Consider the following 25,094-nt stretch of genomic DNA (forward strand, 5'->3'; position numbering starts at 1 on the left):
TTTAATTTATTGTTTGGATTTTCGTATGTAATTTATGCGCCTCGTGTTAGCTGTATGTTCTGTTGTTCTGCCTGTTTTATGATGTCTTGCTTATTTTCTTTTTCTGTACAGCACTTTGGTCAGCTTTGGTTGTTTTTTAAGGTGCTTAACAAATAAAGTTATTATGATAGCCAGATGGTTGGACAAAGGACGGCAAAGACATAGTTGGCGGAGTGGCCTGTTCCTGTGGTATAGTATTTAATAAATAGTATTCAATATTTAATATAATAGTATTCAATATGTAGGTCCAACTATCTGGCTATCAAACGCCTCCTCTCTTTTATAGGATGTTGCCAAAACTTAAGGCCCTGAGCTATAAGGAGAGGTTGGGCAGGTTGTGAATTTATTCCAAGTGATATTTTATGATTAATTCAGCATCAGTTGAAACCTCCATTAAGTATTTTAGCACAATCTTGGTGCTGCATTGAACAATCAGCCTTGACTGTGAAGTAAGCTTTCATAGAAACATAGAAACATAGAAAATAGGTGCAGGAGTAGGCCATTCGGCCCTTCGAGCCTGCACCGCCATTCAATATGATCATGGCTGATCATCCAACTCAGTATCCTGTACCTGCCTTCTCTCCATACCCCCTGATCCCTTTAGCCACAAGGGCCACATCTAACTCCCTCTTAAATATAGCCAATGAACTGGCCTCAACTACCTTCTGTGGCAGAGAATTCCCAGAGTAAATTTGCTGTAATTTTAAATAATAAAGTTTTCCTAATTTAAATATTTTAAAGTACCGTACTTAAAGTTACTATCTGTGTGAAATTTGCTGTAGTTTCTTCTAGGAGCTCATTTGCATTTGTTAAACAGTTCTATTTACAATATTTAAATAATTTAAATTGAAGGTACCGTACTTAAAGTTGAGGAATATCGAAGATAGGCTGGGTGAGTGGGCAAATGTTTGATGATGAGGATAAATGTGAGGTTATCCATTTTGGTGGCAAAAAACGGGAATGTAAACGGTTTCTCCCGAGCGAGAAGTGTCATGGTACACCAGTCACGTTAATAGAACGAATAGAATATAGCAAACAGTACTGCACAGGAAGGGTCTTGGTGAGACCCCACAATATTTGGTCTATTGGACATGATACATATCTGAACTCAGGTACACAGAAATTTGCTCAGGACTGTCTTATGAAGAAAGAGAAACTCAGATTGAGGGTGCGGCTTAGCATCTATGGAGATGCGAAAGGAAATAGTCGTCACGTTTCGGGCCAAAACCGAGATGAGGAGAACCCTTCTTGCCACAGAGGGACTAATGGGGGGGGAGGATGGGGGGGGAGAAGCATATCTGGATGATCACTCATTTGCGGTGCACATGATCTGCACCTATCTCTGCACTTCCCTGAGCCTCCCTTTCCAAAAGCCTATTTAAAAGCCACTTAAACACCAGTATCATGTCTGCTTCCTCCACCAATCCTGGCAATGTGTTCCAGGTTCCCAGTATCCTCTGTGTGAAAAATAATTTGCCCCGCACATCTCCATTATACTTTGCTGCTCTCACCTTATAACTACGCCCTCTAGTGTTGGACATTAACACCCTGGGTAAAAGGTTCTGACTGTTTACTCTTTACGAGGATATGCATAAATTTATGCATTTCATAATTTTCTATACTTCTATCAACCTCTGACGTTGATCCAAGTCCATCCGCACCCTCTCTAAAGCTTCCACACCTTTCCTGTAATGGGGCGACCAGAACTGCATGCAATACTGCAAATGCGGCCTAACCAAAATCCTATAGAGTGCATCATGGCTTCCTGATCCAATGCCCCTGGCAAAGAAGGAAAGCATACCATATGCCTTCTTTAGCATCCTATCTACTTATGTTGCCAACTTCAGTGAGCTCTGAACTTGGACTCCAAGACCTCTCTGCACATCAATGCTGTTAAAGGTCTTTCCTTTAACTGTATACTCTCTCTCCTTGCATTCAACCTCCGAAAATGGAACACCTCACACTTGATTAGATTAAACTTTTTTTTTAATTCAATTGAACATTATATGGTGAGGCATACTTCAATTGATGGCAATAGGAATACGTTTGCTTACATTTAAGAGTCAGTAATTAACTCTTTCTTTTATCCTCCAGGTTATTTTGGCACAGTGTGTTGTATATCTAGCTAGAGCACCAAAGTCTACTGAGATATACATGGCGTATGGAGCTGTTAAGGAATCTGTGAGGAACCACAAAGGACCCCTGCCTTCTGTCCCACTGCATCTAAGAAATGCACCCACAAAACTCATGAAGGATCTTGGCTACGGGAAGGGGTATAAATACCCTGCAAACAATGTTTAACAAACGTGTTTAACAAAAGACTAGATGCTTTGTTATAATAGGTTACTTTCCTTGCATCTAATGAATACAGATTGTATTTGTTTACTAATGTTAAACAATAATGCTGTGAAACAAATTCTGTCCAATGAGAGATGATGTTGTATGGAATTGGCTGAAGGTGCTAGCAATTCAAACAGCAAGGTTCACTTTATATACTGTAAGGAAGAACTGCAGATGCTGGTTTAAACTGAAGAAAGACACAAAAAACTGGAGTAACTTAGCGGGAGAGGCAGCATCTTTGGAGAGACCCGAAACATCACCCATTCCTTCTCCCGAAAGTGAATTGAATGCAACAACAGCACCACTAAACTTTCACAGAGTTGTTCATGGAAGGAACTTAAACAATAATGTGGTAATATTTTGATTAAGAGAGAACCCAGAGGTGTTAATGTTGGAAATAAAATGTGTTTTATAGTTTTGCACGAGTTGTCACTAATCTACATGCTGAGTGTTCATAACTGGATGCCCATGGTGTTTCATTTTCAATGCCAAAATCTCAAAATGTGTTCAGCAACTTGGTTTAATAGTATACTTTCTATCTTGATGTTTGTAATATATTTATCTTCAAGTTTCAAACTTGCTTCATTGCTTGTTGTCTCTAACACAAATTAAATGTGATATGGCAATAGATGAGGTTTTATAAATTGCATCCAAAATATCGCATTCAAAGAGAAATATTTACACTTGGTATAAAAATGATTGATAAAGGAAATTAGTTGTTGAGAACTATTGAAACCTTCCCACTATCTGCAGGACCATACTTTGTAGGTAAATAATGAAACAGCTAACATTATCCTGAAAATTACTGCTCAATGTGCACTCGGATAGCAAAGTCTGGCCACCTCCCATAACTCGGGATGGGGAATTCACATGGTGCATCCTGTATCAGATTAGATTGGCCACAGGGAGCACTTTCCCATTAGTTTCAGTGGAGTGATATAACTGACAGAGAGCTGGGGGATGGGGGGGATATGAGCGGAGTATCTCAGCATTCAGAAACATGAAAAGTGTTTACCCCATGTGACAGTTCCAGCTAAACCAGAAATCTGTATTAACTGAATAGAGAAATTCTGTATGGCGTGTTCTGGCCAGTCCCGTGTGATTGCATTACGATACAGAACACCCTGTAGTTATTCTGAGACACAGAAGACCCTGTTGTCTTTCCGGGGCTTACCAATCCTCAGTGGTGTGTTTGATTCAGCTATCGGTCGGTGCCAATCCTCAAGGTGTGTTTCCTTTGATTTCTCAAGGTAAGTGTTGCTTATCTGGAAATTAACAGTGAGTTTGAGCATCTCATTTGAGTGTAAACTCTAGCCTACAATGATGGCTAATAATCTACTGTTTTATAGCATAAAACCTGATTAGAGGGAATTATTGCAACTTAAGCCATTCATTGCTCGTGAGGAGATATTTTGTCATTCAGATCTGTAATAGTTTAATACAAGTTCCAAACTATTCTGTTTTTCAAAAAAAAAGTTTTTTTTTTCCTGCTATGTTGTGGGCTAAGATAGCATTTTGGACAGGTTGAGATTATAAGTACGTTTGAACAAATCTCAGCGAATATGATAATTGCCAGCCTACCCATCAAAAAGGAGTGATTCTACTGGACTGTGTTGTTACACGTGCAGAACAACCTTCAGTTCTTACTCCAGCAGCTGTTATTCACGTGTGACCTTTGACAATCAACATCAGTAGATTGTCCAACCTTAGAATTTGGGGGACATGGGGATACCAGTTCGGTTCTCGTGTTACTTCCAAAGCTGCAAATAACAACAGCTGTCACCGAACGGTGATTAGTGGAAACTTTAGCTAAGTTTATTTCCTCCTCCCTGCACCAGGGTGAACCCAAACGTAGTTCCCTGCCTCCACCGTCACCCAAGGCAGACAGCTTACTCGGCACTGACTGGGAACTTTCCGTCCTGTCTGGCTCATCCATTCTAGAGATAGGTTTACTGAACCCATCGGGAAAGCTGAGCAATGGCAGAGCTATTGGCATGATCATTCATATTAGGTGCTAATAGTGAAACTGGAATAAATAGCAAGCGTCAACTCTGAGTTTCAAGCTGTGTCCTTGAATTCAAAATAAATCTTGATGAAGCTTTATTTTGAGATGTTGAAATTGGCCTTCAAGGGCTGCTGAAAGGGCAAGAGTAAATTGAGTACGTCAAAATGTGTGCACTCGTACTTTTGCACCAATGTCGAACATTAAATGGTTTCCCTTGCACTCTACTGGTTGCTCTTGGCTGAGGCAGATGAGATTTACAGTTTTTCTCAGGTCCAAGTGGGAAAGCTAGCTGGTGTTTCTACACTAGGAGTAAGTCAAGAGTATTGTTTCCCTTTCATTTGGCGAAGCACTGAACAAGGCAATATTATGAAAATGGAGTAGGAAGGAACTGTGGATGCTGGTTTAAACCGAAGATAGACACAAAATGCTGGAGTAATTCAGCGGGACAGGCCGCATCTCTGGAGAGAAGGAATGGGTGACGTTTCCGGTCGAGACCCTTCAGACTAGTCCGAATAGGGATCTCGACCAGAAATGTCATCCATTCCTTCTCTCCAGGTGGGGGACCAGCATTCTGGCAGGCAGGTTTGCCACTGCTACACAGATGGTTTTAAACTGAATAAGAGGGGTGGGGTGCCAAATGGGATAGTCGAGGATGGAGTTAAAGGGAAAGGGTTTCTTAAATGTGTGAGCGGAGAGACAGAGGGGTGTAAAATGAGGGTTGAAGCAATAGGTAGCAAGGTGAAAAGTAAAAGTGGCAGGCAGACACATCCAGGGCAAAAATTAAAAAGGGCCACTTTTCAACTAAATTGTATAAGGGGTAAGAGTGTTGTAAAAACAAGCCTGAAGGCTCTGTGTCTCAATGCAAGAAGCATTTTATGAGTTGAATGTGCAGATAGCTATTAATGACTATGATATAGTTGGGATCACGGAGACATTGCTCCTGGGTGACCAAGGCTGGGAGCTGAACATCCAGGGATATTCAATATTCAGGGGGGATAGACAAAAAGGAAAAGGAGGTGGGGTAGCGTTGCTGGTTAGAGAGGAGATTAACGCAATAGAAAGGAAGGACATTAGCTTGGAGGATGTGGAATCGATATGGGTAGAGCTGTGAAACACTAAGGGGCAGAAAACGCTAGTGGGAGTTGTGTACAGGCCACCTAACAGTAGTAGTGGAGTTGGGGATGGCATCAAACAGGAAATTAAAAATGTGTGCAACAAAGGTAAAACAGTTATAATAGGTGACTTCAATCTACATATAGATTGGGTGAATCAAATTGGCAGGGGTGCTGAGGAAGTGAATTTCTTGGAATGTATGCGGGTTAGTTTTCTAAACCAACATGTAGAGGAACCAACGAGAGAGCAGGTTATTTTAGACTGGGTATTGAGTAATGAGGAAGGGTTAGTTAGCAGTCTTGTTGTACGTGGCCCCTTGGGCAAGAGTGACCATAATATGGTTGAGTTCTTCATTAGGATGGAGAGTGACATAATTAATTCAGAAACAAGGGTCCTGAACTTAAAGAAAGGTAACTTTGAGAGTATGAGACGTGAATTGGCCAAGATAGACTGGCAATTGATTCTTAAAGGGTTGACGGTGGATAGGCAATAGAAGGCATTTAAAGACTGCATGGATGAGCTACAACAATTGTTCATCCCAGTTTGGCAAAAGAATAAATCAGGGAAGGTAGTGCATCCGTGGATAACAAGGGAAATCAGGGATAGTATCAAAACAAAAGATGAAGCATACAAATTAGCCAGAAAAAGCAGCCTACCAGAGGACTGGGAGAAATTCAGAGACCAGCAGAGGAGTACAAAGGGCTTAATTAGGAAAGGGAAAATAGATTATGAAAGAAAACTGTCAGGGAACATAAAAACTGACTGCAAAGGTTTTTATAGATATATCAAGAGAAAAAGATTAGTTAAAACAAATGTAGGTCCCTTGCAGTCAGAAACAGGTGAATTGATCACGGGGAACAAGAACATGGTAGATCAATTGAATAACTACTTTGGTTCTGTCTTCACTAAGGAAGACATAAATAATCTGCCGGAAATAGCAGGGGACCGGGGGTCAAATGAGATGGAGGAACTGAGTGAAATCCAGGTTAGCCGGGAAGTGGTGTTGGGTAAATTGAATGGATTAAAGGCCGATAAAGCCCCAGGGCCAGATAGGCTGCATCCCAGAGTACTTAAGGAAGTTGCCCTGGAAATATTGGATGCATTAGTGATAATTTTTCAAAACTCTTTAGATTCTGGAGTAGTTCCTGAGGATTGGAGGGGAGCTAATGTAACCCCACTTTTTACAAAGGGAGGGAGAGATAAAACAGGGAATTACAGACCAGTTAGTCTAACATCGGTAGTGGGGAAACTGCTAGTCAGTTATTAAAGATGGGATAGCAGCACATTTGGAAAGTGGTGAAATCATTGGACAAAGTCAGCATGGATTTACGAAAGGTAAATCATGTCTGACGAATCTTATAGAATTTTTCGAGGATGTAACTAGTAGAGTGGATAAGGGAGAACCAGTGGATGTGTTATATCTGGACTTTCAGAAGGCTTTTTCGACAAGGTCCCACATAAGAGATTAGTATACAAACTTAAAGCACACGGTATTGGGGGTTCAGTATTGATGTGGATAGAGAACTGACTGGCAGATAGGAAGCAAAGAGTAGGAGTAAACGGGTCCTTTTCAGAATGGCAGGCAGTGACTAGTGGGGTACCGCAAGGCTCAGTGCTGGGACCCCAGCTATTTACAATATATATTAATGATTTGGACGAGGGAATTGAATGCAACATCTCCAAGTTTGCGGATGACACGAAGCTGGGGGACAGTGTTGACTGTGAGGAGGATGCTAGGAGGCTGCAAGGTGACTTGGATAGGCTGGGTGAGTGGGCAAATGCATGGCAGATGCAGTATAATGTGGATAAATGTGAGGTTATCCACTTTGGTGGCAAAAACAGGAGAGTAGACTATTATCTGAATGGTGGCCGATTAGGAAAAGAGATGCAACGACACCTGGGTATCATGGTACATCAGTCATTGAAAGTAGGCAGGTACACCAAATTGCTGGAGAAACTCAGCGGGTGCAGCAGCATCTATGGAGCGAAGGAAATAGGCAACGTTTCGGGCCGAAACCCTTCTTCAGACTGATGGGGGGTGGGGGGGAGAAGGAAGGAAAAAGGGAGGAGGAGGAGCCCGAGGGCGGGGGGATGGGAGGAGACAGCTCGAGGGTTAAGGAAGGGGAGGAGACAGCAAGGGCTAGCAAAATTGGGAGAATTCAACGTTCATGCCATCAGGACGCAAACTGCCCAGGCGGAATATGAGGTGCTGTTCCTCCAATTTCTGGTGTTGCTCACTCTGGCAATGGAGGAGACCCAGGACAGAGAGGTCGGATTGAGAATGGGAGGGGGAGTTGAAGTGCTGAGCCACCGGGAGTTCAGGTAGGTTATTGCGGACTGAGTGGATGTGTTAGGCGAAACGATCGCCCAACCTCCGCTTAGTCTTCCCAATGTAAATCAGCTGACATCTAGAGCAGCAGATGCAGTAGATGAGGTTGGAGGAGATACAGGTGAACCTTTGTCGCACCTGGAACGACTGCTTGGGACCTTGAATGGAGTCGAGGGGGGAGGTGAAGGGACAGGTGTTGCATTTCTTGCGGTTGCAACGGAAAGTGCCCGGGGAGGGGGTGGTACGGGAGGGAAGGGAAGAATTGAGGGACCGGGGATGTGTCGGGGGGGGGGGGGGGGCATGAAAGTAGGCATGCAGGTGCAGCAGGCAGTGAAGAAAACGAATGTTATGTTAGCATTCATAGCAAAAGGATTTGAGTATAGGAGCAGGGAGGTTCTACTGCAGTTGTACAGGGTCCTGGTGAGACCACACCTCGAGTATTGCGTACAGCTTTGGTCTCCTAATCTGAGGAAAGACACTTGCCATAGAGGGAGTACAGAGAAGGTTCACCTGACTGATTCCTGGGATGTCAGGGCTTTCATATGAAGAAGAAAGACTGGATAGACTCGGTTTGTACTCGCTACAATTTAGAAGATTGAGGGGGGATCTTATAGAAACTTACAAAATTCTTAAGGGGTTGAACAGGCTACATGCAGGAAGATTGTTCCCGATGTTGGGGAAGTCCAGAACAAGGGGTCACAGTTTAAGGATCAGGGGGAAATCTTTTAGGGCCGAGATGAGGAAAAAGAAATTCACACAGAGTGGTGAATCTCTGGAATTCTCTGCCACAGAAGGTAGTTGAGGCCAGTTCATTGGCTATATTTAAGAGGGAGTTAGATGTGGCCCTTGTGGCTAAGGGGATCAGGGGGTATGGAGAGAAGGCAGGTACAGGATACTGAGTTGGATGATCAGCCATGATCGTATTGAATGACGGTGCAGGCTCGAAGGGCCAAATGGCCTACTCCTGCACCTATTTTCTATGTTTCCAGCATTTTGTGTCTAAAGTAAATGGAGGTCCCAATAATTGTGGGAGCTTTCAATAAAGTAATAGACGTAAAAATATGGCATTGTTTGGATGGAAACGGAGGGATCACCAGAAAGATGTCCTTCAAAGATCATACAGAATGACAACACAATAGACAATAGGTGCATGAGTCGGGCATTCGGCCTTTCAAGCCAGCACTGCCATTCAATGTGATCATGGCTGATCATCCCCAATCAGTACCCCGTTCCTGCCTTCTCCCCATATCCCCTGACCGCTATCTTTAAGAGCCCTATCTAGCTCTCTCTTGAAAATATCCAGAGAACCTGCCTCCACCGCCCCCTGAGGCAGAGAATTCCACAGAATCACAACTCTCTGTGAGGAAAAATTGTTTCCTCCTCTCCGTTCTAAATGACTTACCCCTTATTCTTAAACTATGGCCCCTGGAACACGGAAGAAGCCATCCGATACTGGTTAAGATCAGAATGGAATATACCTGCTTATCCATTCAATTAGATCATTGACTGATCTTCTATTTTCATCATCTCTCTGATTACAGGATTCCAGATTCACACCCTTTTGAGCATGAATTTTACGTCCTAATTAGCTGGACCTTTATTTTGCTGTTTCATATACCCTGTTATTAAAAGCAGATTGCCATAATGATGGGAATTTTCTTTGATTAAAATGTGTAATCATATTGGATTGCAATAAAACTATGGGAAAATTCTGGGGAAGTGAAAAGCGCTTCATCAAAAAAAAGTTAAGGACTTTAAAAATAATTACACAAGAGAATTAATAAGCACTGGCCGTACAGTGATAACCAAAATTAATTTTTAGCTTAGTTTATAATTGTCAAGTATGCCGAGGTACAATGAAAATCTTTTGGTTACACAAAAAAGGTACATCTATGAAAATAGGCAACGTTTCGGGCCGAAACCCTTTGTTTGCTTGCTATCCAGTCAAAAATACTTTACATGATCACAATCAAGCCATCCACTACAGTAAAGGGTACAACATTTGGTGCAAGGTAAAGACTGATTAAATATAGTTGAAAGGTCTCCAATGAGGTAGATAAGAAGCCAAGACCACATTCTAAATGATGAGAGGACAGTTCAGTTGCCTGGTAACAATTGGGAAGAAACTGTCCCCGAACCTGGAAGTATGCGTGTTCAAGCTTCTGTACCTCATACCTAATGGGAGAGGGAAGAAGAGGGAGTGACGGGTGAGACTGGTCCTTGATTATACTGGTGCCTTTGTTGAGGCAGCATGAAGTGTAAATGGAGTCAAGGGAAGGGAGGTTGGTTTTTGTGATGGTCTGGGCAATTTCTGCAACAGTCTGATTGTGTCGGGTGTTCGGTCTGACGATGCTTTAGCTGCTCGCACGTTAAACAGGTCTGCTCAACACACTAGTTAATGTAGAGAACATTAAGTTGACATTCTCTGGGTGCTTACAAGTATCATGAATAGTAAAGTAAAGTCTGAACGAAATTGTATACGTTGCAGTCACAACATCGAATAAAATAACAAAACACATACTTAACACAGTTTACCATCCACCACAGTGAGTCTACCAGGCACCTCCTCACTGTGACAGAAGGCAAAAGTCTTAGAGTCCTTGTCTCTTCCCTCCTTGTTCTCCCTCTGCGTTGAGGCGATCCAGGCTTCCGGTGTTGGGCCCCCCACCGGGTGATGGTAAGTCCAACGGCCGCATCCGAGCTCCGCGAACGGGCCGGTTCAAACTCCGCGGCCCTGGGGCGGTCGAAGCTGCCACCCTCCAGTCCAGCGGACGAAGCTGTCGTTGCAGGAGCTCCGGAGAACCGGTCACCAACCTGGGCCCCACGAGCTCCCGACGATGTCATCCACTGGGGCCCGCGACCGAGGCTCCGAAGTCGGGTCGCCGCCGCCGCAACGTCACCACAGCCCCGAAGTCGGCCAGCCTCACGTTGGAAAGTCCTGGCTCTGCCTCCAGAGCCTCGAGGCCGGTCCCAGTTAGAGGCCGCCAGCTCCGCGATGAGGCCTCAGCGCAGTCGGAGACGGGGGATACGACAAGAAAAGGTTGCATCCCCCCGAAGGAGGAGACTAAAAACAGTTTCTCCCACCTCCCCCCCACACACACATACACAACTAAAATAAACAACAAAAGAAAAGACAGACGGACTGCAGGTGAGCCCCAGCTGCATGGGCAGTGCCGCCACTTCTGGACACTGTTTCCTTGCCCCCAGGCATTGAATTTGGACCATTGTTTTTAAATCTAAATGACCAAAACACTATTCCACTGATGTCTAACTTTGCATGAGTGATGAGTTTGGTATAAGATGAGAGTTGATATAGCAGCTGTAATATCTGTAGTTTGGAACAAGCTGTTCCTGGCTACTAGAACAGCTGAACCTGGTTGAAAACCACCTAGAAGTTTATTAATGATCTGTCATGCCCTCTTATTTCAATGACATCATGCATTTATTTCACACTTTTAACATTGAAAATATTCTCAGGGTGCTTCAAGGAGTGATGACAAAATGGATGCCATGCTAAAGTAGGAAAGATTAGAAGTACCAAATGTGACAGCAAGAAGTACTGAATATGACTGCGCTGGTGAATGTGACTGAAGACAGTGGGTTCAGGAAAATAAAGTTTTCCACTCCTGAAATCATATCTAGTGCAGAGGAGGATGGTGGCAGTTATGGTTGTTAATGCCAAACGTTGTGCCATGTTTAACTCTGTAATTATCAAGCGATGAGTTGTAACGTGCTGCAAGCAGCAACAGCAGAACAACTTCCAGATTTGCATTCGCCGTGACTTCAAAGAGATGACCATGACCAAATCCCACACAGGCTGCTGTATGACATCAAAGGAATATAACTGCAGCATGAACAAAATTTGTTCGGCATGGACTTGTAGGGCCGAGATGGCCTGTTTCCGTGCTGTAATTGTTGTATGGTTATATATGGTTATATGGTTATATAGCACATTACCAAGGCAGCATGTATAAAGCTGCTGCTGTTTCCTTAGCAGCATGTGCAAAGCAAACGATCTCTCCCCTCCAGACTAGGTATAGCAGCAGCATGGGAGCATGTCCAATTTGCATACCATCCAGCTATGGATTGACAGTACATCCCCGTTTCCTAAGGGGGCTGAATTAGATTCCTGGAACTCCCTACCTAACAACATGAAGGTGGTGGAGGCAGGTTCGTTTTTATCATTTAAAAATAAATTGGATAGTTATATGGATGGGAAGGGAATGGAGGGTTATGGTCTGAGCGCAGGTATATGGGACTAGGGGAGATTATGTGTTCGGCACGGACTAGAAGGGTCGAGATGGCCTGTTTCCGTGCTGTAATTGTTATATGGTTATATGTTATATGGTTATAATGGCAAAGCCAAAAATAGACACAAGTAGCTAGAGTATCCCATCAGCAGGTCAGGCAGGATCGCTGGAGAAGATGGATAGGTGACGTTTTGGGCCGGGACCCTCCTTCAGACTGCTGATTGCAATCAGACTGCAGGATCCCAACCCGAAACATTACATGTTCTCTAGAAATACTGCTGACCCGCTTAGTTGCTTCAGCATTTTGTTTCTTTTTTCATAAACCAGTATCTGCAGGTCAATAGACAATAGGTGCAGGAGTAGGCCATTCGGCCCTTCGAGCCAGCACCGCCATTCAATGTGATCATCCCCAATCAGTAACCCATTCCTGCCTTCTCCCCATATCCCCTGACTCCGCTATCTTTAAGAGCCCTATGTAGCTCTCTCTTGAAAGTATCCAGAGAAAGCCTCCGCCGCCCTCTGAGGCAGAGAATTCCACAGACTCACAACTCTCTGTGTGAAAAAGTTCCTTGTTTCTAACCGCAGTACAAATTTGTTTTAAATGTTTTCACTGTACATGCATCTCCGTAGCAAAGTCAGCATTATTTTCATCCCAGTGCTTTTTAGACATCAGCAATGAGTCTTGTTAATGAAATGCTTGTAATGAGTCGAGTCAAACACACATCAAGATTCAACACATGTTTACTAAAGTCCACTTGCAGCATCGGTCTGCAGGACATTACAGTGACTAGCAGCTACTCATACTGAATTACATAGGGAAGCTCTTGGTAATATGAGTCGCATATGAGGCAGAGCAACTGCTAACAAGCACTACAATTGGTTAGTAGGAAATAACCAATCTACATCTTTCCTTGTAGAAACAAAATGAAGCATAAATCCATGGGAACATGGTGGCTGAACTGAACGTTAATAACGCATGTGGGAAAGTTTAAGTAGTTACACAAAAACACCGTATCTAATGGGTGACCTGCTGACCCGTCCGGCATGTGTGCGGTAGGAATCCGCTTCTCCTCCTTTCACCGGAGAAGTTACCGGGGAGGGAACTGGAGATGTGACTGGGGGACCCGCCGGGGAGGGGAGGTGGTGAAATAGGTGAGCGAGGCGCTGAACGCCGCGGGGAGGCCACGGGGGAAACGGTCTCTGATAGTGGAGCAGCAGGACCGGTAGTGGGAGGGTCTACAAAACGCAAAACATCTGGATGTGGAATCGCAGGATGCGGTTCCTTCACTGGAAGGAGATGTTGACGGTTGCGTCTGGAAATGGCTCCGTCCACTTCAACCAGGTAGGAGCGTGGTTCTTTGGCACAGCTGTGGACGTGACCCAGATGGCCATAGCCCTGGTTGGTCTAGTTGGCCCTAGCCACCCACCTGTCCACTGGTGAGGGGTTTAAGTGGATTACTGGATTTGTCGAAAAAAAAAATGTTTGCATCAGGTTTGAATTGTAGTTGTTGCTGGACCGCAGACGGAGAACAAACTTGTGGCTGCAAAAGCTGCTGGGACCCAGGCAGGGGAGCACGGGTTTGGCGAGACATATATCTTGATGTGTGTTTGACTCGACTCTTTATAATGCTGCACCCAAATCGCTGGTCAATATACCTAACTATTTCTTCTCTTCATGTTGAGCTGCACAGTGATACAGCTGGTAGTGCTGTTGCCATCCATCAACCCAGCTTCAGTTCTGACTGCTGTCTGTGTGGAGTTTGCACTTTGATCATTCGCACTGGAGCCTCACTACTTTGTGAGTGAAGTGTACAAGTTGACAGATTGTCGATGTCTGATTGGATATATTGAAGGTGGTGAGCCAACAAGATAATGGATGTTCTCACCTGTCTTCCCTTTATCTTCAGGACTCAATTATTTTGGGAGACACAGTAGTGCAATGGTAGAGTTGCTGCCTTGCAGCTCCAGAGACCCGGGTTCCATCTTTACTCAGGGCACTGTCTGTATGGAGTTTATACATTCTCCCTGTGACCGCATGGGCTTGTATTGTATTGTATATCTTTATTGTCATTTCCTGAGCATTCACATACCCAGAGGAAACAAAAAAACGTTGCTCAACCAGTGTCCATTCAGTGTGCATTAAAAAATAAATAGAAATAAAAATACATATATCATGAACAAATTTAACACTCTACTAAACATTCACCAGGCGTTCCGATCGGCAGCGGCACGACAGTGGCTCTGCTGCAGTGTGTCCAGGTTGGTGGTTGGTGCGCGATACTTTGGCAGGGGGCAAAGTCCGCTTAGCAGTCTTATAGCCTGCGGGAAGAAGCTGAGGAGCATCCTGCTGGTTTCGCAGCTAATGCTCCTGTACCTCTTCCCAGATGGCAGGATGGAGAATATGTGATGCGATGGGTGGTAGGGGTCTTTGATGATGGAGATGGCTCTGCTGATACATCTCTTCCTGTATATGTCCAGCAGGAAAAGGAGTGGAGCACCAATAATCCTGCTGGCAGTCTTCACAATCCTGTCAAGATGGTGTCGTTCGTACGCCTTGCAGCTCCCGAACTGTTGAGCTGCACAGTGATACAGCTGGTAGTGCTGTTGCCATCCATCAACCCAGCTTCAGTTCTGACTGCTGCCTGTGTGGAGTTTGCACTTTGATCATTCGCACTGGAGCCTCACTACTTTGTGAGTGAAGTGTACAAGTTGACCAAGTGTACAAGTGTACAACTCCCGAACTGGAGCTCCCGAACGGCTTTCTTCGGTAGCTCCAGTTTCCTCCCACACTCCAAAGATGTACAGGTTTGTAGATTAAGTGGTAGATTGTGCTAGTGTACAGGGTGATTGCTGGCCGGAGCAGACGTGGTGGGCCGAAGGGCTTGTTTTCACGCTGTATAAACGAAAACAAAACTCGGAGAACATTTATATTAAAGAAACAACGGTGCATATGGTTTATATAAGATGTAGCTGGTAATTATAGTAAAATTGTTCTTTCAGCATTGGGTTTTTTTTGAAATATTTTTATTAGCAGCAGTGTACAATAATATAAGACATAAATAGCATATTACATTTCATGTACAACTTCTTATTTTAAATTCAATAGTAAAAAAAAAGTAAGAAAAGCAAGAAATAAAGAGAAAGAGAATATTATATAAAGTAGTGATGATATGATATGCCATTTATTGTCACTATACATGTACAGTGAAACTGAAAGCTGCTCGTACTCAGTGCATACATACAATTTAGCACAAAAAACAAGAAACAGAAAAAACAAAAAACAGAAGGGAGATGGGGGGGGGGGGGGAATTGGTGCACAAATTCTGCGGCACTACATACATATATACATATATACAGATGGAAGTCCGTGTTGGGCAGTGTAGTCAGTGCATGTGTGAATTTGAATTTATAGTTGTTATAATTCTCGGAAAGCAACTATTCCTGAGTCTGTTTGTCCTGGATTTGATGCACCTATAGCGCCTTCCAGAGGGCAGCAGGTCGAACAGTCCAAACGCAGGATGGGAGCTGTCTTTGATGATCTTCTTTGCCCTGCTAAGGCAGCGGGAGATGTAGATGTCCATCAGGGAGGGGAGAGGGCAGCCAATGATCCTCTGCGCTGTCCTGGTTACCCTCTGAAGCCTCTCCCTGTCTGCCATGGTGCAGCTGCCATACCATGCTGTAATGCAGTATGTCAGCAGGCTCTCGATGGACGAGCGGTAGAAGGTCAGCAGCAGGTTAAAGTCCAGGTTGTGCTTCCTGAGGACCCTCAGGAAGTGCAGCCGCTGCTGAGCCTTCTTGATGACCGCTGTTGTGTTGTCCGTCCAGGAGATGTCAGCAGCGATATGGACGCCGAGAAACCGGAAGGTGTTGACCCTCTCCACACCTTCCGGTTATTGGTGATATTGTTAGTTCGTGAAATATTGAGAAAAAGAGCCCACAAAGCTGTATAGCCCGAGAGAGAAAACAAAAAGAAGAGGTGAAATAAGAAAAAGAAAGAATAGAGAGGAAAACAAAAATTAAAAGGGATATACCTGCTTCGTATCTTTACCCACCCCTCACCCGGTTCTGAAACAGTTCATTTCTAAGGTTGTGTTGCACCACATGCTTGTAATAAGTCGAGGAATGGAGACCAAATCTTTAAGAATTGGCCTGATTTGCCTGATAGGACGAATCTCATATCTTCGAGATGTAACATTTCGGACATATTTCTGAAATATGACCCATTCCCTGCACCTCTGCCACAGCTGTCACATAGAAACATAGAAAATAGGTGCAGGAGTAGGCCATTCGGCCCTTCGAGCCTGCACCGCCATTCAATATGATCATGGCTGATCATCCAACTCAGTATCCTGTACCTGCCTTCTCTCCATACCCCCTGATCCCTTTAGCCACAAGGGCCACATCTAACTCCCTCTTAAATATAGCCAATGAACTGGTCTCAACTACCTTCTGTGGCAGAGAATTCCAGAGATAAAACAATTCCTTCAGTTTGACGACCTCGAAAAGATCATCCACACATTTATCTCCTCCCTCCTCGATTACTGCAACTCCCTTTACACTGGCATCAGCCAATCTTCCCTGTCCCACCTGCAACTGGTCCAAAACGCCGCAGGGCGACTCTTGACAGGCACCTGGGACATGGAAAAAGGGACCACATTACCCCGATTCTGGCCTGACTCCACTGGCTCACTGTGCTGTTCCGAATAAATTTCAATACCCTCCTTTATGTCTACAAAGTCCTTAATGGGCTTGCCCCCACATACATCAAATGTCTGCTTACCCACCACACCACCTCCAGATCGACCGACGTGGGGTTACTGAACATCTAGGTATAAGCTCAGGGACGAGCGCACCTTTGCGGTTGCAGCTCCTAGACTGGAACAGCATCCCCCTTCCCATCAGAACTGTCCCCCTCCATCGACTCCTTTAAGTCAAGACTTAAAACTCATCTTTACTCTCAAGCCTTTCTGGACGTCCTCTGAGTGAGTATGTGTGTATTTATGTATGTACGTAATCTATGAACCAATTTTGTATAATGTTCGTACCACCACCAATGTAAAGCACTTTGGCCAACGAGAGTTGTTTTTTAAATGTGCTATAGAAATGTCCCAGATCATGCAAAGGCAAAGGCAAAGGCAATAGAAAATTGCAGTTGGAACTTGCCACACTATCTGCCCTCAGTGGAAAAGCTCTTTCAGGAAAACGCGTTAGACCCCAAATCCATCAAGCAGAGGTCAGCATGGAATGTTTTGCAGGCATTACATGACATGGCACTGTGGATCATGTGGTAGGTGGTTCGCTGAGCAGATTGTCAAAACCTAATGGCTGAAGATCTTATTGCCAGACTGTTCAGCAAACACCAAGATCTTGCTTGGAGGGCCTGCCCTGTAAGAGCTTTCATGCACTGTTTGTGTCTCACTCACAATGCACCACTGCCCTTGGTATGGTGAGGATGAGATGATCCTCCACTTCTTTGTGGACAGTGGAATTTGCAAAGAGGGTCCAGAAAAGGATGCGATGGGCCTTGTTGAGGTTCGGCCTGAGCAGCTGCATAACAGAAGACAGATCTACGGGCTGTTACCTGGGACACACACAGCGGCAGACAACAAATGCCACTGGAAGATCATGAACTTGGTGAAAGAAACAAATTGGTCTGACTGAAACTTATTGATCTTCAAGAACAACAAGATGGCCGGAAGAGAATATTGCAATTTTTTTTCTCATCTTGGTCAAAGGATTTCCCCTCTTATCCTTAAGCTGTGACCCCTTGTCCTGGACTTCCCCAACATCTGGAACAATCTTCCTGGGGTTGGACAGGCTAGATGCAGGAAGATTGTTCCCGATGTTGGGGAAGTCCAGGACAAGGGGTCACAGTTTAAGGATAAGGGGGAAATCCTTTAGAACCGAGATGAGAAAAACATTTTTCACACAGAGAGTGGTGAATCTATGGAATTCTCTGCCACAGAAGGTAGTCGAGGCCAGTTCATTGGCTATATTTAAGAGGGAATTAGATGTGGCCCTTGTGGCTAAAGGGATCAGGGGGTATGGAGAGAAGGCAGGTACGGGATACTGAGTTGGATGATCAGCCATGATCATATTGAATGGCGGTGCAGGCTCGAAGGGCCGAATGGCCTACTCCTGCACCTAATTTCTATGTTTCTATGTCCGGAAGAGAATATCGCAATTTGGCATTTTCCAGGCTACAGGAATACATGTTGACGGATGCCCTAAAGCTCTGTGTAGTCAATGTAAATGCTTTATGGAGAAGGACTGCAGCCTTGACAGGTCAAGCCTCGTGCAGAAGCCTCTCAAATATCTGAAGTTTGGTTCACACAAAGAGACCACATGAGTGGCAAAGGTGCCTTATGCATATGATTGGTCCTTGGGGACACTGCGAGTCAGCTGCCCTGCCAGCAGCGCGTCCGTTATTTCGAGTTTTTCTGTTTTTTTTGGTTTGTCTAGTGTTTGTTTTGGATGTCTCTTGGTGTGTCTTGTGTGGTGGATGGTGGGGAGGGGAAAGGGGGGGGGGGGGGGGCGAACCGCTTTTGGTCGCCTCCTCGAAGGGGGGGGGGCGACTTTTCCATGTCTCCCTCGCGGCCTAACAGCATGGATTGGAGCGGCCTTTCCCGGAGTCGGGACCAGACTTTCCATCACAGAGTGGGCGAGCCTTTGCCAGGGGTCGCCAGAGAGGAATACTCCGATCGCTGGCCCACGGACTGTTACATCCTGAAGCTGTGGTCTGCGGAGCTTCTAACCACGGGCGCGACGTGGACTTACCATCCAGAGCCTGGGATCCCTCGTCGGGGATCGCCAGAGAAGGGCTCCGACCGCCAGTCTGCGGCCTATATCATCCTGAAGTCACAGTCTCCGGTAAAAAAGCGCCGATTTGGGACCTCCAAGCCGCGGAAGGTATTTGACCATCCTGACGTCAGAGTTTCAATCTTCCCGACGAGAGGGCCTGTACATCGGGCCATCCATAGCGGCGTCCAGGGAGGGTTCATGGCCCCGACCACTGAGGAATAAGAATAAGCATGGCCCTTATGTATTATATAATGCGTCTGTTTGTATGTATATCTATGCTATATGTTTCATGTTTGATGAAATGTTGGAACCTGTACCGAGCTGTACTGATAACAAATTCCACCAGCCTGGCTGTGTGGTCATTAAAATACAATATAATACAATGCAACAAAGGAGGAGGACAGGCTGAACTTTGTGCCTTCCACCACAGTGAAGAATGCTGTGGTGGATGTTTGTGTTGAATCTTATTGTGTATTGTGTGTTCTTTTTCATTGTATCGCTGCTGGCAAATTCATTTCACTGCACCTTGGTGAATGCGACGAATAAAATTGACTTTGACTTTGATAATGTGTTGACCTGATTACACCAAGAGTGTACACTGTGAGTGTAAAGAATGTAAAGATAGCATTGTTTTTGCATTTCTTGTATTTATTAAATGAAATACTTGCAAGCATTTTGGATGGGATACGTTGAGGGTGAACCAGATTGCTGTGGTCTGTCATCACATATTGGACAGAATGGGTAAAGGAATATAGATTTCCTGGATGCATATTAACAATCAGGTTCATTTTTTATGACAATCTGTCAGTTTCATGATCGCCAGTGCCAATGTTACAAATTTTGTTGCAGATTTTTATTGACTTGAATTTAAATTCTGGCATAGTTTAAAGCTGGCTCCAGTTCCTCTCCAATATCTCACAACAAAATAATCAATGTGTTTACAACTCGGGTTTTGTTTTGCATTATTTCACATAACCTTACCTTGGTGCCTCAAACCTTCTCTAAACAAACATCTCCCGTTCTTTAAATCCGAATTGTGTGACTAAGTCCCTTTGGGATAAGAACCATGAGAATGGTTTCCCTCCGACCGTTTTTCAAAAACCCCTCTATATCACTGAGGAACTGAGGGTAACATTGCTTGATGTTTAATGTAACCAGCGTTCTCTGAGATAATAGATAGTGGCCTTTATCTTAAAGAAAATTATTCTGTTAATGGAACTCAATGTTTTATTTTCTTTGACAATGTTTGCTGATCATGCATCTGGAATGATTTGTACAGAATAGTTCAAGTTCAAGTGAGTTTATTGTCATGTGTCCCTGTATAGGACAATGAAATTCTTGCTTTGCTTCAGCACACAGAACATAGGCATTTACTACAAAACAGATCAGTGTGTCCATATACCATAATATAAATATATACACACATGAATAAATGAACTGATAAAGTGCAATTAACAGATAAAGGGTTATTAATAATCAGAGTTTTGTCCGAGCCAGGTTTAATAGCCTGATGGCTGCGGGGGGAAGTAGCTATTCCTGAACCTGGTTGTTGCAGTCTTCAGGCTCCTGTACCTTCTACCTGAAGGTAGCAGGGAGATGAGTGTGTGGCCAGGATGGTGTGGGTCTTTGATGATACTGCTAGCCTTTTTGAGGCAGCGACTGTGATAAATCCCCTTGATGGAAGGGAGGTCAGAGCCGATGATGGACTGGGCAGTGTTTACAATACATTGTAACACCGGGCATTCTCTCAATTGCTTTCACTATTGTTTCCTTTACCACTACTGTTGCTGTAGTGAATGCGCCAGCACTGATTTATGTAGATTATATTTTTAATTAAAGTGAACCCCTCTTCTGATTTCGAGGCAGGTGTTGAGAAAGTGTTTAGACGGACGGCTGTTGGAAGATGGGTTTGAGAAGATTATTGAGAGAATTATAAAGTGTGGATTAAAAACAAGCAGATTAACGCACATAACTTGCTCCTATCGGATCTCTTGCAGAGGTAGCATTATCCTAGAGACTGCAGCTGATGATCATCACGAACCACCCGTGCTTGTTCGTCTAAATATCATCCATCTCCCATGAACTATTTTTTAATTAACAGCATGGAGCCCTTAGGATATATTTGGCCATCATGTGAATGTCTGACCTTTGAAAGAGCTACATTCCCCTGCATTTCCCCCATAACCTTCAATGATTTCCTCTTTTGAATGTTTCTATTACATCTGTTTCTATTAGTTTTAATTGGCAGGGGCCTACTGTGGCTGGGAACAAGATCCTCACTGTATCACTGTCATAAAGAAATTAGAGAATTTACCACCTGCTGTAGAATTACGTCTCAGCTATTATTTATCCTTTGTTGTCTTAACTAGGCAACAATTGCAGTCCTTTGGCCTTCTATCCTCGTGCCAGAACCAGGTATTTTAATTCTGAATGGTATGAGGACGGCAATGTCTTAATCCCTGCTGATATGCAACACTTTAAACCTCATGCATCTCATGTTCTTAATGCATTTGAACTGTCTGAAGTATGAAATGTGCAGTGGTTGTGAACCCAGATGCTTTTATAGAAACTAATTTCAATTTCAGAGGTAAATTTGCTACCTCTGAAATCCACAAGGATGAATGAGTGAGAATAGGGATTATAGAGTACAGTACAGGACAGGAACAGGCCTTTCGGCCCACAATGTCTGTGCCGAACATGATCCCAAGGCCATACAAACAAAGACAATTCCTAGACATACACACAATTAAATTCACACAAACATCCATTACAGTGGACCCACTGTGATGGAAGGCAAAGTATTTTCTCTCCCTTGTTCTCCATGTCTCTCCCGATGTCCAAGCCCCAGGCGGGTGATGATAAGTCCCACGGCCATTTTAGGCCGCGCGGGGCGATTTACGGCCCTGCTCCCGGTCTAAAAGTCACAATGTTGGAGCCCTCGGTGGGCGTTGTAATGTCCTACGGCCATGAAGCCGTGCCGGGCAATGTACGTCCCCGCTCCGGGTCGTTCCAACCCCGCGACACGGGCTGGAGAAGTCGTGTTGCGGGAGCTCCGGGAAGCGGTCTCTCCCCCGGACCCGCGAGCTCCCGATGTCCCAGTCCACCGGACCTGCGGCTGCGTTGCTGGAGCCTCCGAGCCCCAGGAGTCGAGTCGCAGCAGCGAGTCACCACCGCTCCCCACGCTCCGAGGCTGGCCAGCCCCACGATGGTGAGTAGTCCACAGCTCCGCAGCTCCGCAGTCTCCCGAGCAGTAGGGGCCGCTGCAACGGGTGAGTCACGCCGCCAACAAACCGCCGTGCTTCAGGGATTAGTACGGGCGTCAGGGATTATTTTCAGACTTACAAATAATTAGTTGTCTGGGAAATGCTGAGAATGTTTGTGATAAATAGGGGGAAATGTTATCACATTGTAAGAGAAAATGATGTGATAAGCACGATTGATTGAATTGATTGATTGGATACGGCAAGGAAACATGCCCGTATGTAGTCCTAGTCCATGCCAACCATCAATCACCCACACAGTCTAGCTCTGCATTATTCCACATTCGTATCCACTTCCGACATATTTGGGGCAATTTACGAAGGCCACTTAACCCACAGACCGGCAAGTCTTTGGGATGTGGGAGCAAATCGGAGCATGGGAGGAAACCCACGTGGTCACATTAGAATGGGCAAACTCCATACATCTGGACGGGTATGTGAATGGGAAAGGTATTGTTGGATATGGGACAATTTCAGATAAATGGGACTGCCGTAGATAGGCGTCTTAGTCAGCATGGACAAGTTGGGTCGAAAGACGTGTCTCCATGTTGTATGACTCCATGACTCTAACACAGTGCCCCGAATGGTGATAATCAGTGAAGTTGCAACAGAACTGCCTCATAAAGTATGTGTATAACCACAATGAAGAGTAAAACTGATGGACATGGCACCCTCTAGTGATTCTGCAGAAGCACTGCAAAATTTGTACGGCTCACATTGAACTTAGACTTAATTTCAATGAAATTAAGATATATGTGTAAAACATATATATGGAAACAGGCCCTTCAGCCCACCAAGTCCACACCGACCAGCAATCTACCATACACCAGTTGTATCCTACATGGCAGGGACAATTTACAGAAGTCAATTAACCTACAAACCTGCACTTCTTTCAGATGTGGGAGAAACCGGAATATCTAGAGAAAACCACGTGGTCCCAAGAAGAATGTACAAATACTGTACAGACAGCTCCCGTAGTCAGGATCAAATCTGGGTCTGTGGTGCTGCAAGGCAGCAACTCTACCGCTGCGCCACCGTGCCAACACATTCAATTATTTTTTCTGTAATATATTTATTATGATGTCGCGTCAATAAAGATGAACACATGATTCTGATTTCTGCCCTTAGTTGGATAACACACATCTCCAGTCATTGTGTTTATGGTTGGTTTTCAACCTCTTCAGTCTGAAGGTCTCGACCCAAAACATCACCTATTCTTTCTCTCCAGAGATGCTGCCTGTCCTGCTGAGTTATTCCAGCTTTTAGTGTCTATCTTCAGTTCCTTCTTACACTCTTTGTTAAGCAAAACAGGTCCTATTCTCATGATATTATTCACCTCAACTATGTCGTTTCATCACATCCGTTGCTGCAGAGAATACAATCCCAGTTATCAAATCTTTCTTCAAAGTGAAAAAAAAAAATCCAGCCCTGCCAATATGTTCATAAATTGCCCCTGGATCCTCTCCAGAGCAATTGTACCCTTTGTACAGTGTGTCATAGTCTTACAGCATGGAAACAGGCCCTACATCCCAACTTGTCCATGCAGATCAAGATGCCCCATCTAAATAAGTCACATTTATCTGCATTTGGCCCATATCCCCTTAAACCTTGTGTGTGCCAGTGTGTGTGTGTTAGGTTGTGTGTGTTAGGTTGTGTGTGCCAGTGTGTGTGTGTTAGGTTGTGTGTGCCAGTGTGTGTGTGTTAGGTTGTGTGTGCCAGTGTGTGTGTAAGGGTGTGTGTTAGGTTGTGTGTGCCAGTGTGTGTGTGTTAGGTTGTGTGTGCCAATGTGTGTGTAAGGGTGTGTGTTAGGTTGTGTGTGCCAGTGTGTGTGTGTTAGGTTGGTGTGTGAGAGTGTGTGTGTTAGGTTGTGTGTGTGTAAGGGTGTGTGTTAGGTTGTGTGTGAGAGTGTGTGTGTTAGGTTGTGTGTGTAAGTTGTGTGTGTTAGGTTGTTAGTGTGTGTGTGTTAGGTTGTGTGTGAGAGTGTGTGTCAGTGAAGCTGCGACAACACCCGGAGTGAGCGGAGACTTGGCGATGTCGGGGGAGCATTTCCCTCTCTCCCCCACTCCCCGGGAATGCGGGCCGGCCCAGGTGCTCTGTGTCCAGCTGGGATCCGGGGGAGGTGAGGGACAGTGACCCGGGGGTCGGGCATCGGAGCGGAGCCTCAGCCCGAGATTCATCCCTGTGGCTCCGGAGGCAGCACCGATGCCCCCACTCACCCTGTCCGCTCCTGGCTCCGGGCCGGGTTTAAAACTCCATGCGGTGTGGACAGAGCCACCAGAGGTGAGGGTGGGAGGTGTGAGTGGTGCCTCAGGGGGGGCGGTGCTGGGACCACCGCCGTGCCTCACCTATCACACCATCTGCACGGGAATGTGAATGCGGGTGAGGCAGCATCTATAGAGCGGTAGACAAAAAATGCTGGAGAAATGCTTGAGTCTGAAGAAAGGTCAAATTCGAACATAGATGCTGCCTCACCCGCTGAGTTTCTCCAGCATTTTTGTCTACATTGCCATTTTAAATAGTGTGCAATGGGCTTAAGCCAATTGCTCGTCTTCACGGGGAACCTGCCGACAGAAAACTATTCTAAACTATTGGTGAATGTGGAGGAGTGTGACTTCATTTATTTATTTAATTATATCTTAAAATATTTTTTTGAACATGAGAACTTCTGTCATCAGCGTGAGAATTTCGTCCAATGCGTGAGTCTCACGCTCAATGCGTGAGAGTTGGCAGCCCTGTGGTATGCTTGCCTTCATTAGATGGTGCATTGTATATAAGAGTCAGGAAGTCATGATGCATCTTTATAGGGCGTTGGCTGGGCCACATTTGGAGTATTGTGTACAGTTGTGGTCGCCCCATTGTAGAAAGGATGTGAAGGCTTTCACAAGGCGCAGTGGAGATTATTTTCTTTCCCCCAGATAGGGGAATCAAGAACTGGAGGACATAGGTTTAAGGTGAGA

At 44.8% G+C, this 25,094-nt stretch overlaps 1 protein-coding gene across 1 annotated transcript in view; it reads left to right on the plus strand.

The window, feature by feature from the left end:
* The window catches only part of wrnip1 (WRN helicase interacting protein 1), a 52,155-nt gene extending 49,359 nt beyond the window's left edge, over positions 1 to 2,796 (plus strand). Inside the window, exon 7 of the mRNA XM_055651787.1 lies at positions 2,134 to 2,796. Within this exon, the coding sequence (XP_055507762.1) occupies positions 2,134 to 2,340 (207 nt within the window). The 3' untranslated portion in view covers positions 2,341 to 2,796. The remainder of the gene's footprint in view (positions 1 to 2,133) is intronic.
* Positions 2,797 to 25,094: the final 22,298 nt, after the last annotated feature.

Source organism: Leucoraja erinacea, chromosome 2 (assembly GCF_028641065.1).
Source record: "Leucoraja erinacea ecotype New England chromosome 2, Leri_hhj_1, whole genome shotgun sequence".
Classification (NCBI taxonomy): Eukaryota; Metazoa; Chordata; class Chondrichthyes; order Rajiformes; family Rajidae; genus Leucoraja; species Leucoraja erinaceus.